The following is a 16,864-nucleotide window of genomic DNA, read 5'->3' on the forward strand; positions in this document are numbered from 1 at the left end:
TGTGCTAAACCCACCACAATTTCCTGTCCCATTACAGCAAAGTGGGTTGAAGCCCTAAAAAAAGAAAGAAGGAAAAGGAAAAAGGAAGTCTGTGGGAGGTAGTCAATCTCGGCGGTTATGAGCCCAGACTGTGCTCCTGTCTCCACCACTGACAAGCTGTGTGAATGCAAGCTTTCTTGCAAAATGTAGACAAGGATAGTGTCTACTTCCAACAGCTATTGTGAGAATTAAATGTGCATGTCATCAACATAGCTTAATGACTGACTCACAGTAAATACTAAACAATGTTAAATATTATTATAATTAGGTACTACTACTAACAGAAGGTAGAACAGAAGTTCAAAATCAGAAACTTACAGTAGATGCCCAATTATCTTAAAGGATGAGGTAAGTAATCTAAAAACAAAACCAAAACAGAGACTAATAATGGACAAAACAAAGTTGTCTCTCTCTTCTCCCTTCCTCCTTCTCCTTCTCCTTCTCCTTCTTCTTCTCTCTTTCCCTTTCTGCACCACTGCGCCCCCCCACCCCCAACCTTTCTTTGTACCAGACGTTGACCTAAGCCCTGCAAAAAGAGTAGTGAGCAGAAGCAACCATAATCCCTTTCCTCATGGAGCTTACATCCAGTGGGAGAGGCAGTAAAGTCACACAATGAATATACACCCACGCAAGAGAAGTGTCACCAGGAAGGACTATGGAGTATAACCCATCACAGGAGGCCTGACCTAGACAAGAAGGGCCCTGTGCACGGAGCTCTGAAACGTGAGAATTAGCTGGGGAAAGGCACGTGGGAAGAAAGAGAAGAGCAGAAGAAATGACTTATTCAAAGATCTGAGAGTGGACAGTATGGCTAGAGTCCCGGAGACAGAGGGGAACAAGGTATGAGCAAGGATCTGGTCAAAGAGAAGCCAATGGTCAAATCTGAGAATCCAGAAGATTCTTCTGGCTGCAGAATGGAGAATGATTTGGAGGATATGATAGTAGGGCAGGTGATTTGTATAAGTTATCTCTAATATCCCCTTCTTTCCTTTCTAACAGGTAGACAGATGTCTTTTTAAATCCTGCTTTAGGGAATTTCTGCAGCACAGAAAAGCAGAAAATGTTAGAAACTCCTCCACACTTTAAAGTGTTATATTCAAAGGCAAATAAATCTAGGTCACTCCAAGACAGAGGAGAGAAGGGAAGATTTTGAGGGCAAAGAGAAAGAGGAAGAGATGTGCATCTACTCCTTGGCACTTCCTGGGGAGCAGCAGAGCCTCAGAAGGGTACCTGGGAGGGACCGACAAAGGCTGGAACAGCCTCTGGGAAGACATGTGCCACTGGAGGCAATGCGTGGGCTGGAGTAACTGAGATCTCAAAGGCGACAGGCTGGGTCTGGGCTTGATGACTGCAGTGTTTCCCTGATAACTTGGCCTGTGACCTGGGGCACTGTGCATCTATCTCTGTGGGCAGAGGTGGGTTGCTGGAGTTCAAGCTTAGGTTGATTTAAAGAATATAAAGAATGTTACGTTGAGACACCTGGGTGGCTTGGCAGTTGGGTGTCTCCCTTCCATCTAGGGCGTGATCCTGGAGTCCTGGGATTGAGTCCCACATTGGGCTCCCTGCATGGAGCAGGCTTCTCCCTCTGCCTATGTTTGTTTCTGCCTCTCTCTGTGTGTGTCTTTCATGAATAAATAAATACAATCTTTTAAAAAATTGTGTCATGTTTTTGCATACCCCAACTGCACTTGCTAATTCATAGCCCTCAAAATTAATGAAGGAGACCATTGCAGTAGTAGTAGTAGCAGAGACAGGGGTGGTGGTAGAGACGTAGTTTGGAAAAATGGACAAATTGAAGAGATATTATGATATGAAATGGACAGGACTTAGTGATGTTCTGGATATGGAAGAGAGGACAAAGCAGGGTTCAGGTTATCCTGAGATTTTGCATTTGTATAACTGAATAAATGGTGCCACCATTTATGGAGATAGGGAAACTTGACAAAGACCAATTTAGTAACAAGGGTCATAAATTTGGCTTTAACATGTTGAATTTGAGGTGTCTCTGAAATACGGGAGTAGAGATGTCAGGAAAGCAGTTGAACAAATGGGTCTTTACTGCAGAGGACAGATATAAATGCATGAGTCGTCTGTCTATTGCAGTAATTATACACCATGGTCGTGGATTAAGAGGTTGTCTGAGGAAATAACATAGAGGAGCAAAGAAAGTGGCTTAGGATTAAGTTTTCCTTAAGGGGTCCTGACATTAAAGGGGCAGCCAAGGAAATAGGAAGAAAACCAGGAGAGTGCTTCCACAGCAGAACTCAGCAGAAAGGGACCATGTAATTACAGATTAATAATTAGTATCAATAATATCAGATATTATTAATAGCCTGTATCATTAACAGACTTTATTTTTAAATTTTTTAAAGATTTATTTATTTATTTGAGAGAGAGAGAGAGAGAGCAGGGAGAGGGAGAAAATTCCAGGCAGACTCCTCACTGAGCTTGGAGCCCCACACAAGGCTTGATCCCAGGACCCCAAGATCATGACCTGAGCCAAAATCAAGAGTCAAGTGCTTAACCAACTGAGCACCAGGTGCCCCTTTAACAGACTTTTTAAATCTTTAATACATTTAAAAGTACTTTTAGAATTCTCTCCCTCTCCCACCAAAAACAATAACAAAAACAGTAATAAGTAAAAACAATTTTTAAAAATTCTCTCCTCCCAAAAGTGAAGCAGTAGAATGATTGGCTGCAGGGAGCAAAATGTTTTTTGTTTATTTAGTGCATGAGACTAGGAAGAAAGGTTAACAGTGCTTCTTTGGCAAATTCAATTCAGTATTTATTTCTTTGGCTCCTACTTATACACCAGCCACTGTTGATGTTGGAGGCAACAAATTCAGTGTTTATGGAGATAACCTGTGAAATCAAGCCACCTCACAGAGAGGGGTGCCAGGAAGTAGATACCTCAGCTTTAAGAAAAGGTAATTATTGTGAGAGGAAGGGATATAATTTTTTTCAGATGCTTCAGAACCTCACAGTTCTTTTTTTTTTTTTTTAAGATTTTATTTATTTATTCATTCATGAGAGACACAGAAAGAGAGGTAGAGACATAGGCAGAGAGAGAAGCAGGCTCCCTGCAGGGGGCCTGATGTGGGGCTCAATGCGGGACCCCAAGATCACGACCTGAGCTGAAGGCAGATGCTCAACCACTGAGCCACACAGGTGCACTAGAACTTTACAGTTCTGGTGTCTGAGGCCCTAGCAAGCCGGACTGTTCCAACCTCAGAAGTCAGTTAAGCCTCATTAAAGAAAAAAGCAGGTAATGATTCTCATCACAGAGAGCCCAGTCCTGCTATAAATGCTTTGCTATTCTGTGCTTCATTCACTGGGCTTGAAGAAACAAATTTTTCAAGAGGCACTTAGAAAGATTAGTTAAACATATCATTTATAATGTAAGCAAATGCCATTCAATCCATTCGAGTTCACTCTGGTCAAATAAGAGGGATGAAACAATTATCTAGATAATTTAACTCTTGAAGAGGACACTTGAGATCTGTGTTGATGCAGCTCAAATTCATGGAGGTACAGTTCTTCACCCCTACCCCTAGTAGTTCTACTATGTCTGGTCTAGAAAGGCAAAAGCACCATTTTCCTGACTTTCAAATGATATTTCTAAAAACTGCATAATTTTGGCAAAAGCTGTATTTCATTTTCATGAAATATCACAGTGTAAACCATGAGTCTGATAAATAAAGGATTCCATTCCTATTTTCTATAAGGTTTTCTCTTCTATTCGGCCTAGTTTTGTGAATATTTTATGCAAGTAAAGACTGGCTATCTAAACTGCCAATCACATGAGTTTTGTATTTCTTCAACCAACTCTGGACCAACAGATTGAATAAATTTGAAATATCTCCAATAGGAAACAGGTAAGAAGTAATCTACATAATCCATTGATAAAATAGATCTATTTTGATTATTAGAATCCATATATACAACAAAGATAAGGAAGAAATATTAACGCATTAAATGATCAGAAAATCAGACATTTTGATTTCCATAGCTATAAAAGGACCTGGATGTGATGATACCAAAGTAGCCAAGAGCATACCTATCATCAGGATCTTGGTGTCTGTGGACCATTCTTAAATGCAATCAACCAAAATACCCTGGATTAGTTGCTTATTTTGGTTTGGAGGAAGGAATACTATAATATGGGCCTGATAAAATCCTGTTTTATCAGAAAGCAAGGAATCATTTATTAAAGACTAATGATGTCTTACAAAAAGAAACCAACTTCAAAGTGCTCTCACTGCCTGAGAATGTTCACCTAGAATAACCAAGACTAATACCATCCTGGCAAACTTGGCAGATTTTAAAGAAAAATAAAGTTCTGTATGCATCTAGAAAAATGGAGTAATGACACAAGAAATTGAAAATTAGATTATTCATCTTTTTGAGAATAACACTTTTTCCTGAAGAAAATGGAATAATGTCTTTAAGATATTCAAGGAAAGAAAATCTGAATAACGAATTTAAGATATTCAAGGAAAGAAAATGTGAATGAAGGATTTTATATACAGCAAAACTGACAATCAGGTCTATAAGGCATGTACCATTATCAGTATACAATACACAATATCCAATACAATTTATGGGGAATACCATTCCCTGAGCCCTTCTTAAAGAATCTACTGAAGAATGAGTTTCATACAACCAAAATAAACAGAGAGACATGAACATAAAGGTGGGTGGTGAACATCAAAAATTAGTGGAATCCAGAATGAAGGGGAGTGTAACATGTAGGAGCTCTATGCGCTGTCAGTGTAATTACGCAAAAATAAAAATGGGGATATAGGAGAGAGATCGTATAAAAAATTAACTCTTTTTAAGTGACTGGCAACTAAATAATTTTGTTTACCTTGACTTGGTAGAAAGGATCAAAAGTAAGCTTAGACAGATTTTTTTTTTCTTAGACAGATTTTTAAAGGAGCTATTGTTTACCGCTTCTCGATCAAGAGCATCCTGGAAATCTTTAAGTCGTCTTTCCTCATACTGTTTTTCTCGGAAAATTCTGTTTTGCCACAAAACTTCCTTTTCATGCCGAACATGCATGAGCTGCACAGAGATCCTGCGCTCCTGCTGGGACTGCCGCATCAGCCGATTAATCAGCTGCTCCTCCCGATACGCCTCCTGAAAACACCATTGGAGAAGCCAATTATTTGTCAAGGTCATGTCCAAATTTCCCATTGGGTTAAAGAAGTTGATGCATAAATAATGTGCACAAGGCAAAGTATTCCTTGGTGTCAGCTTGTGTCATTTGATTTAAATTTGAACGTGGTAAAAATCTAGTTATAAAAATAAAGATTTCCAACAAAGGCTGTACCATTTTGGTATCTGGAAGCATTATATTTCGCAAGTCACGATTACTTTAAATAAATTGTTACTTTGTTTAAAATCCAATAAAAAATCAATTAGGTGACTGTTTCCAAGGTTTTATAAACAAAGGATGGGATTCTCAATTTAAGAGCATATTTTCAGAAATTCGAAATTCCAGCAATAAATATTGGTTGTAAAAACAAATGCAGACGTCAGCTGAAGATAGCAGGTCTGCTAATTGTCAGTGAAGATATTTCACTACCTATATGAGGACAAGCTATATTCTGATGGAATGGGAAGGCTGGAAGAGAGTCTGAGGGGACATGGCCTATGGCTTGTCTCAGAAAATCTGACTGGTTGTAATCTGAAAGAGAAACTAGATGCATTTTCCTGACTCTCTTGTCTATTTTAATAGAATAGAAGGGCAATCAGTACATGAGCAGTGGTAAAAAGCATTAAATTGGGAATGAGAAGCCATTGCAGCTCCAGTTGTACCATTAATTGGCTTGTGTGGCTTCGGACAAGTAACTTGGACTTCAGGGCCTACTTCTTGACAGGTGAAATGAGGGGGTTAGATGGAAAATGATCTCCAAAGCCCCTTCAAGCTCTTATTCTGTCTAAACAGAGACATCATGTGGAAGGAGGAGGTAATTAAAGTTCTCAAGGGGGAAGATGTAAAAAAAATGCTTAAATATTGGAGTTGTCCATTTAACACTCAACAATCAAATTGTTTAGGAAGAAAATCTAGCATCATTAATGACATTTTTTCAAATGATGTCTGCCATGATGAGATTATGGGAGAAATACTGTATATATTTTCAGAATCTGGATACATATGATAATAATGCTCTGTGGTAAATTCCAAAACTTGAACCTGAGAATTATATAAGAACACAGACTGAATAAAACTTCTACTGAAAATAAATATGAATTTTTTGTTAGTAACATATATAAGATAAAAAAATAAAACCATGAATAACTTTGAAACATGTCTAATCTAATAATAAAATTCTGGAAACTTTTATTTTAATAATTTGTTTCCTTTTGAGATTCAGTAATCCTTTTAATTCTGAGGCAGAATTAAAAATAGCCACAAATCCTTCAGTTTTCTTCGTCCACATACTTGCAATGGTATCCTGCAGTTATTCTTATCAAAAAGTAAAATCTATTTCTCCATTCCCTAAATATGGGATATCCAGTAACCATTTGACTTGAATTGACCAATGGAACATTATCAAAACAAAATAAAACAAACTAAAAAACCCATACACGTATGGGATCTGATTTTCTTAATTCTCTTGTGAGTCTACCCCACCACTGCCGCCACAATTTCTGGTCTGCTAGAAATTTCCCCATCTCAGGTGATGACCCTATAAAGCTATGGCTCTGACCTAAAACATTAGTGCTGTCTGAAATTCATTCCTCTCTTTTATTATTCCTAATATCTAGTTCTTGAAGAAGTAGTCTATTTTACCTCGTATGTATGCTTTTAAATCACTCTCTACTCCATTCTATACCTATTGACATTGCCCCTACCTTGAATAATATCAGCCCCTCCTCTACCATGCCTTCCCCCAAGCTTCTCCAAAACCCATCCAAAAAAGCTCAAAGTGATCTTTCTAACCCGAAATCTCATCATTCTATTCATGTAATCACATTTTTTTAGAATCACTAGGCAAGATAACAACTTGAGCATAGATCTCTGACTCGCTCTTCACAAGCTCAACTAAAACAGAGTATACAAACCTCAGGGAAAACTGCTACAACATGGAAACTAGAGAAGATATTTAGAGGCATTTTTGGTAGATGCAGTACAAATGGAGCCAAAATAAAAGCATCCAGGGCTGACATCAGATTCATGCCATGCTCTCAAAAAGCGGCAGGCACTTGAGAGAAGCACAAGAAATCCTAGCCCTGACAAATACCATTTTCTCTTTAGAAGAGAGAAGGATGGATAGGTAACAAGCCATGTTGCATGTGGGAATTTCATAGTCCACCACTGTGACACAGGGACATTTGTGTCAGCTGTGCAGGGAGGGTGGGGACCCTACACTTAATAAAAAGGAGGCAGTGGGAGTGGAGGTCCCCTGATGCATACCCCAGGCTGGTTGGAGGAATAGCAGCTTTCCCAAACACTGAAAAGAAACAGTTCCTTTGATGGAAATATCCAGAGCAATAACACACTTTAATGTCCTTTTACTTACTGGATCCCCGAACAAATCTCTGGTGAGAGACTTGAAAAACCAATGCTAATAGCATCCTGGTACAAAGTGAAGAAAGTCAGAAAGAATTCAGTCACCCCATTTCCAGGTAATTATCAGGTCTAGATTATAAGCAAAACAATAGAAAGAAAAAAACCTAGCAGACAATACACAAGTGTTTTGTAACACAAATAGAAGTGTGTTCAAAATTCCATTGCTAGTTAATGAAACTTGAAATATGTAGATATTTTACAATCTACTTTTTTCATCTAATGTCTATAACCTGTAATTCTTCTAATTAAAAGATAGACTATGAAGTAAAAGTAAGGATACATGGCTGAATAAAGATATACACAAATCTAAAGTAAGAAATAACTTTTTAGCACAAAAAAATGAATTATTTTTTGAGTTTTTCTCTAAGAAAGGAGTGAATCCATTGATAAATAGTTTTGCTTCTTCATACTTATGTGAAGCCAGTCTTTCATATTTTAGACATGCAAATTTGTCCTATTTACATTCACATCTCATATCACCTTCCTCCCCAAGACTGTTCCTCTGCAGCATCTTCCATATTCACAGTAAATGCCACTTCCATCTACCTAGCTGCCTAAGGGTGACATCTGGCCCCTCATTTCACTTTTCCACTGCCCCATATCTAATGAACCATTAATTCCTATTGGTTTTACTACTGAACTGGCTCCTAAAGCTACTTCTCTCCATTCCCATTGTCACACTACCCTAAATTTAAACTGGCATAATTTCTCACCTGAATTATAGCAATAGCTGCAACTTGTTTTGCCTTCCTGTCACCTATTCTCACAACTAAAGCCAGAATGATCTTTCTAAAGTAAAGTCTGAACCTATCACTCTTGTTCCCCTTTGCACTCAGGATAAAAGCTCCAATTTCCCTCTATATTGCTGGCAAGGCTCATTATGATTTGGCCCCAGATGACTTTAGTTCACACTGAGTGCTGAGTCTTTCGATATGATATTCTCTCTGGAAACACACTTTACTTTTCACCATTCCAGCCTCTGCTGGAAACTAACCCCCACTCAGACCCCACCAAAACTACCCCTGTCTAGAATTAGCTGAGTTCTAATGCTTCCTAATATTTCTATTTATTATCCTCCAGAAACTATCTTTGGACTAAGTGAGGGCTGGATTTCCCTCTCAAGTGCTATCTGTCCCTCCCATCATCTTCACTGCTCCTTCACACTCTACCCTAGTTTTTTATTTATAGATCCTCCCCAAACTGCAGTTTCTATGAGAAGATGTTTCTCAATATTCTTGTTCACTATGGTCTACAATAGTACCCAGAGCACAGAAGAGGCTCCATAAATAATGTGTTCAATATAAGAGTTGATCAGTGATTGTCAAACTATAGCTACATCAAATTACCTAGAGGACCTGTTAACACAGATGACTGGGCCCCACCCCAGAGCTGTGATTTGAATTTGATTCAGTAGGTTTGAGGTGAGCTCCAATTATTTACATGACTGAAAATTTCCAGATGATTCTGATGCTGCTGATCCAGGAATCACACTTTGAGAACCACTAGAGTAAACCAATTAACAAACTGAGAGGACTAACAATTTCTCCATATTGTTTTTATTTAAAGAAAAGCCCCTTTGGGATGCCTGGGTGGCTCAGTGGTTGAGCATCTGCCTTTGGCTTACGTCATGATCCTGGGGTCCTGGAATCGAGTCCTGCATCAGGCTCTTCACAGGAAACTTGCTTCCCCTCTGCCTGCATCTCTGTCTCTCTCTCTGCATCTCTCATGAATAAATAAAATCTTTAAAAAAAAAAAGTTCCCTTTGTGATCATCTCAATAGATGCAGAAAAAGCACCTGAAAAAAATTCAGTATCCTTGCATGATCAAAACTCTCAACAGATTAGGTGGAGAAAGAATGTAACCCAATATAATAAAAGCCATATATGATAAGCCCACAGTCGACATCATAATCAACGGTACAACTTGTCAGCATTCCTTTTAGATCTGGAATAAGACAAAGATGCTCATTCTCACCATATCTTTTCAACATAGTACTGGAAGTCTTTGCCAGACCATTAACAAGGAAAAGAATAAAGGGCATCCAAATCAGAAAGGAAGAAGTAAAATTGTCTCTGCATATGGTAAGATTTTATATACATGGTTGTACAGTCAATTGATCTTCAACAAGAGTGCTAAGGCTACATAATGGGGAAAGGACAGTGGTACTAGAAAAATTGGTCTCTTCAACAAGTGGTGCTGGAAAAATTGGATGTGCACATGCAGAAGAATGAAAATGTATCCTTATCTCACACTGTATTCAAAAATCAAGTCAAAATAGATTAAAGACTTACACATAAGGCCTAAAACTATAAAACTAGTAATAGAAAGTACAGAGGGGAAAAAAAGTTTCTTAATGTTAATCTAGACAATGATTTTTTTTTCTTTTTAAAATGACTCCAAAAGTACAGGCAACAAAAGCAAACATACACAATTTAAAATTAACTAAAAAGCTTTTATACAATAAAGGAAACCATCAACAGAGTGAAGAGGCAACCTACAGAATGAGAGAAAATATTTGCAAATGTACTTTTGGTTAATATCCAAAATATATAAGGAACTCAACTTCATAGCAAAAATCGAATAATCAAATTTAAAAATAGGCAAAGGACTTGAATAGACATTTCTCAAAAGAAGGCAAACAAATGGCCAATAGGAATATGAAAAGGTACTCATTGTCACTAATCACCAGGGAAATGCAAGTAGAAACCATAAAAAGATATCACTTCACATCTATTAAAATATTTATCACATTAAAAAAAATACAAGAAATAACAAGTGCTGGCAAGGATGTGGAGAAAATGAAACCCTTGAAAACTGTTGCTGGACATGTAAACTTCCATGGGTCCAGCCTCTATGTAAAACAATATGGTGGTTCCTCAAAAAACCATGAGTAGAACTACCATATGACTCAGCAGTTCTACTTCTGGGTATATATCCAAAGGAAATTAAATCCGTATCTCAAAGAGATGTCTGCATCCCCATGTTCAATGCAGCATTATTCACAATATGGAAAAACCTAAATGTCCCTTGATTGATAAATGGATAAAGAATGTGTAGAATATACACACAATGGCATATTAGCCTTAAAAAAGAAATTCTGCTACTTGTGACAACACAGATGAACCTGGATGACACTATGCTAAGTGAAATAAGTCAAATGTAGAAAGATAAACTTTGTGTAATCCCACTCATATATCAATCTAAAAGAGTTGAACTTATAAAACTAGGTCTTAAGTGTTCTCACCAAACACACAAAAAATTAACTATGTGAGGTGATGGATGTGTCAATTAGTTCCAATGTGGCAGTCATTTCACAATGTATACACATATCAAAACATCACATCGTTCACATTAAGTATATATAATTTTTGTCAATTATACCTCAAAAGAACTGGGAAAAGTTTCCTCTTACCTTCAAAAGTAACAATAGATACACATGGTTGACGTGGATTTTAGGTTTCTCCCAGGATTTTTTTTACCATGGGAAAATATACATGACATAAAATTTACCATCTCAACCATTTTAAGGGTATCATTCGGTGGTATTAAGTGCATTCACAATGTAGTACAACCATCATCAGATTTTAGATTCTTTAGTAAATGTTTTATGCAGATTTTTTTCCCGACTCTATCTGCTGTGATGATGTGTTGACAGTTGATTCAGGTAACAGATAATAAAGAAGATACATCTATGTATCTTTAGTATAAAAGACTAAATTTTGCAAATTTTCCAGTACTATTATTCAATCAATATCTAAATATTTTACCTCTTGTGCTTCGTGGGCTATTAACTGGTCCATTAATAGTCTCCGCCGTCTTTTCTCCCTTTGCTCTCGTGCAAAAGCATCTTCTTCAAGGCGCTTTTGGATTTTTTTAATGTAGTCATCATCCGAATAAGTGTTTAACAAATCAGTAGTTGTCTGGCCTGCTGTATCTAAAGAAGTCTTGGAGGCACTAAGGACAATAGTTTTTACTTAGATTTAAAAAAAAAAAACAATGTAATGACATGCCACTACTTGTGACTATGGAGGAAGACCTCAGAAAAAGGCTCCTTTTAATGCTCTGTTAATTTATTAATACAAGCATTAAAGCAAATATTAGAACTTCATTGTGACATCCATAGCTTATCATTAGATTCCATTTGCTGCATTTTGGGACTCTACATGGGAGGTCATTAGCAGAGCCTTCTTTCTAAGCCTATTGCTTACTTGTTCTTTCACTTCTTGTGATCTTCACTGTGCCCAGAGATCTGGGTTTCTCTCTCTCTCTCTTTTGCCAGCTGGCTCTAGGCCTCTTGCCTCCCCTGTTTTGAGTCAAGAGTAGGCACATGATTAATAACCAAAGTGCCAGGGAAGGCATACCTCTAGTCCTAATGTCAGGACACTGAGTACTTCCATGGATGGTTCCTCCAGTACAACCCACCTCTCCCTTATGCAAATGCAAGTTGCTGTATCAACTCCCAATAACCTCCAGAATGCTTAAAGCAGTGGCCCAGTTCTTACTGGAAGCTTGGCAGCCAAAAATGACTTGCTCATCATGCCACACTGGCAAGTATAGAAACTGACCTAGCCTCTTGCCCAAGTCCTAGAGATCCAAGTAAGAGGCCTACTTCCATTCCTGTCCTACCTTATGTCCAAAATTAAAGGGTAAGGAAGAGCTGGTGGTCTTACCAACAGAAAGCAAACACTCATTTTAGTGGGACAATGGTGGTTTAGTACAAGAATTTATAGCTTCATTCAAAAGTTATCTTTAGAATCAAAAGATACATTTTAATGTATGTAAGGATCAAATAATCAATTCTCATCTGCATACCCCTTTATAAAATAAACAGAATACAACAGTATAATGGTACAAGACATATCTCGTTACCTGCCAATAACAAGTCTTAATATTTTAAATAATTATTTTTAATGTTATTAGTTATTAATGTAGTCAGTTTAAAATACAACTTACTGTGTTATTCAAAAGACAAGGACCCCTTAATAGGGATACATACCTTAATATGGTATGTAGGAACTAAATAGTCATCAATTCCTATACAGATAGTATTCTCATAAATGCATAGTTAATTCATGTTTAACGAAGTAACAGTTGCATGTCTGCAGTGATCATATTGCATTATAGATAATTTTTTGTACATTTGCTGCTCCCAGATGAGCTCTGAGCTCATAAGAAAAGTATCCTATCCTCTCTGTCCTGGTGGCCTCATAGTCCTGACATGCAGTTGATGTTTGCTCAATTTCATATGACATGCTAAGAAGCATGATATAGAGTAATTCTTAAAAACAGCACACACTGAAATTCTGTTATCAGCAGGAGCTCAACCTTCAGTTGTATCCTGTCACAAGAATCTTTGAGCAGAAATTGTGTGTAGGATCTAATACAGACCTTAACCTCATTAAGAATTGGTACAATTAAGTACTTAGAAAAAAGAAAAAGAAAAAAAAAGTACTTAGGAAAATTATGTGGCATAACTTTTTAGATCATTCTTTAAAATTCTTATGTTTTTACTCAAATGTGTTGTTCAGCTTTTGATTGTACATGGCTTACTACACTTAACATGTTGCTTCTTCTTTATTTATCAGCCTATCCTCCACCCATCCGTCTGCTCTCATTCCAATTAAGGACTGAAGAAAGATACATGATATTTTTTTGAATAAATATTGTTTTCCTAGATGTGGGTTTCTTGCGGGTAATAATTATATTTCTCTATATCTGCTTGTCAGCCTCTGCAGAGTTAATAATTGGGTGTGTATGAATTACTAGTAATTGAAACCTTGGCCGAATTTGTGTATATTTAAAAATAATTGCCAGGAAGAGTCTAAAGTAAATCTATGAATTCGAGGGTCAAATGAAATCAACCAACAACCTCGTTTTTTTTTTTTTTTTTTTTTAAGTAGCAGACAGCATTTATTATTTGTGTTACAAAATAAAGACAGTGTATAATGGGGGAAAGCAGCCATGGGAGCTCTTGGCATTGCTCTTCCTGAGACATTTTGTTCTTCCACAAAAGAAAAAAAGATGGACTTTGAGGTAACATCCCTGAAGAACTGTTTCAGGAGCAGGCTGTGAAAGCAGCAGCTGCAGAAATTGCTCGTTATGGTCAACTTATAAGATTTTAGTGCTTTTTTGGTATCAGGTAGTGTGAAGCTTTTAAAAGAGCCCAGAATATGCTTGATTCTAAGCTAGAAATTCAGAATGAACTAATGCAGTGTTTAATAAAAAGAGGCTTAACAAAGGCCATACTGTACCATAACTTTTGTTTTCTTTAATAGTTTTCTCCAGACCAGTGCTTCCCAACATCCTTTATTTGGGGCCACCGAGAATATGCCTTCTGTGCAGCATACCAGGAGGGATTTGGAGTCTCAGATGAAGCTGCGCAATCCTGGGTGACTGGCCCAGGGAGACTAGCTGCCCCAAGCCCTGCCCTGCTGCTCTGAGAATTGAAGTAAGGATGTCTATATTTCATGGCCTCCCAGTGTTAGATCTATGGCAGGATCAAGTGGAGGCTTCTACAGAGAAAGGACCTGGGATAGACATGACTCTTTCTTTCCCTTTTTCCTCAAAACACAGCCCCAGTTTTATTCAGGAAAAAAAAAAAATGTACCCAGTTAAAGACTACATTTTTCAGCCTCCCATTCTGCTAGATGTGACCAACATGACTGAATTCTGGCCAATAAAACATAAGCACAAATGTTACCTGGGACTTCTGGAAAGGTTCTTAAAAGGAGCTATTTCAGGTAATTACTTTTTGCCTATCCTCCTTCTTTATATCTAGAATATGGGCCAAATGGCCAGAGCTCCAGGAGTCATCTCATATGTATTGTGAATGTGGATTTGAGGACAAAAACCACACAACAGGACAGCTGAGCTATAGAAAAGCCTCAGGCCTCAATGCCTTTGGAGCTCTAACACAAGCCCTGAGCTGCTTACATTCTGGTTTCTATTACATGAGAGAGAAGTAAAAATGCATCTAATTTAACCCACTCTTGTTTGGGGTTTCTGAAGCTAACTGATAGACCTAGGTTCAGGATAGGATGGGTTGGCAATAACAAAAACAGTGAGCAGAGTGAATGTTTGTAGCTGTATTATACAAGGATGATCTTCAAAATATTTATTAATTGACATGGCAAGGACATTAATCAATTAAAATGGGTACTGGTGAAGGAATTAGAAGACACTGCTGTGTTTGGTGCTAATTCTGGTTGTTAAATTGTGTGAAAATTGAGGGGTCCCAGGAAAGGGGCCAGCCCTAGAGCTATAGAGAATACCATTCACCTGCAAATAACAAAAGTATTTCAGCATTTTAAGATGGTTTATATACCATCTATTTATCACTCCAGAGCATGTGGCTGGTGAGGTGAGTAAAAGAGGAAGAAATCCAGTGGTTTCATGGGCCAGTCCAGGGGAGGGTGGTGGGGTTGGGGTAGTGGCTACATGAATGGGTAGGCTTGGATTGTGTTTTCTTTAGTCAAGGGTGGCACAGATAAATGGCAGTAGGAATCCAGAGTAGGGCATCCAGAGTTTCTGCAGAGGGCAGAAGAAAAGGTACTCTCCATTTTGCTTTATTTTCCTTCCAGACCTGATTTCCTCACCACCTCTTCTTTTTTCTTATTCCTCCTCATTTGAATCTGTCTCTTTCCCTCAGAAATGTTAATATGGAACCGATTTATAGGATTTATGTCTGTTTTTCTTCTCCAAATTTAAGAATCCGTAAAGTTTCCATTTAAAAATGTGAAAGAACTCAAGTTGCTCCCACCTATGCAGACCCTAATCAATTATCTTCTGTGACTCAATGACCCCTAATAGGAAAGGAAAGGGGAGAGGATCTTTATCTTTAGGCAAATGAAGCCCATTAACCGGGCAGTTTTTGGGATAAACTCACCGAACTGACCATCTCAGTGACGGTTAAACTCATTTGGCAACTTTTTATTGCTGCTACCTATGCTAAATGCTGAGCGTGCAACATGAAAGAAACCAAAGAGTGTCTAATAAAGGCTTTATGAAAAATTTAAATTAGTGGAAACTTGAAACAATTTTCATAAATGCTTAAAAAGTGTGTGAACTTAGGACAGTAAGCATATCATAGAAAAATACTGCCCATCTCATGATAGCCATTTCCCTCCTAATCTTTACAAAAGTTAATGAACAATTCATCTGAATTTTAGCTCATTTACCTTCCTTTGTATACTCTCTTAATGAAGCTTCTACAAAGTAAAAAATCCATGAAACAGCTATTCGCCGTAAACTATTTCTAAGTATTTAAAACTTACAGGTAGAACAGAATGCAGTTCTGTGCTTGTTAAAGTGATTCACATCTCACCTTTCTTTGGCCTGGAGATCCTTTTTTATTAAAGCTTCAAACTTCTTAATCTCATTGGCCACATCCTTTAAAGAAAATTCATGATCAGTTTTCCACTTCTAAAAACCATTGAAAATCTTAATTTACTATATTCACTTCACAAGTTTACAAGGCAGTATGCACTACTAATTGAGTCTAATTAGGAGGCATGATATAAAAAGCTGTGTTCAAGAATATTTTTATAATTCTGAATCATTATTTTTAGACGAGGCTAAATATACCTAAAAGAGTGTGAAAGCTGACTCACCTGAATCATTCCATTCACAAGTCTAGTTCTGACAGTGCAACAAAGGCCACTTAATGATAATGAAGATTATCAAAGAGTCAGGCCATGGATTTTTATTTGCAATTCTTTTAAACAAGAATAAATATTTTGGGGGGGATATAAAGACTTCTTCAAAAATTGTTGTCTCAGATGCTTAAACATTTCTTGTGCAACCTTATTTATGCTATTAATTTGCTCTCAGGAGATTAGTTCAGCTCATCCTTTGTCTACTGCAAATCCTTATTAATAAACTTTAATCACCTCAGAGAAATAGAAGAATTAAATACTTTTCTAAAATTCGGGTCTGAAAACCTCTATGGGTGAATATTCTTTAAAATCCAAGTATAGGATATTTTTTAAATGTTAAACATAAAATGCAATGGATTTAGATATCAGAGAGGACTGTCAATCTCTGCTTTACTATCCTGTGGACCAGACTGAAACAGGGTGGCTTTCTGAGTCTCAGTTTCCTTATTTAGAAATTGGGGGGAATAATATCCTACTTGGAGAGTTACTTACAAATGAAAGATAATGGAAAATGGTCAACCCACAGGCTGACATAGCAGATGCTCAATAAATGGTAGCTATTATGCTTTTCCTTAGGTCACAGGAGAAAATA

General features: G+C 37.4%; 1 protein-coding gene across 15 annotated transcripts in view; it reads right to left on the minus strand.

The window, feature by feature from the left end:
* Positions 1–16,864, minus strand: part of SPEF2 (sperm flagellar 2) — a 171,160-nt gene that overhangs the window by 129,649 nt on the left and 24,647 nt on the right. For all 15 annotated transcript variants that reach the window (XR_007410382.1, XM_049109377.1, XM_049109375.1 and 12 more), the window contains 3 exons: positions 15,942–16,006; positions 11,386–11,572; positions 4,990–5,178 (listed from right to left, as the gene is read on the minus strand). Coding sequence is in view for 14 of the 15 variants with exons in the window: in XM_049109377.1 (XP_048965334.1) it covers positions 4,990–5,178; positions 11,386–11,572; positions 15,942–16,006 (441 nt within the window). In the remaining variant the exon portion in view is untranslated. The remainder of the gene's footprint in view (positions 1–4,989; positions 5,179–11,385; positions 11,573–15,941; positions 16,007–16,864) is intronic.

Source organism: Canis lupus, chromosome 4 (genome assembly GCF_003254725.2).
Source record: "Canis lupus dingo isolate Sandy chromosome 4, ASM325472v2, whole genome shotgun sequence".
In the NCBI taxonomy this organism is placed as follows: domain Eukaryota; kingdom Metazoa; phylum Chordata; class Mammalia; order Carnivora; family Canidae; genus Canis; species Canis lupus.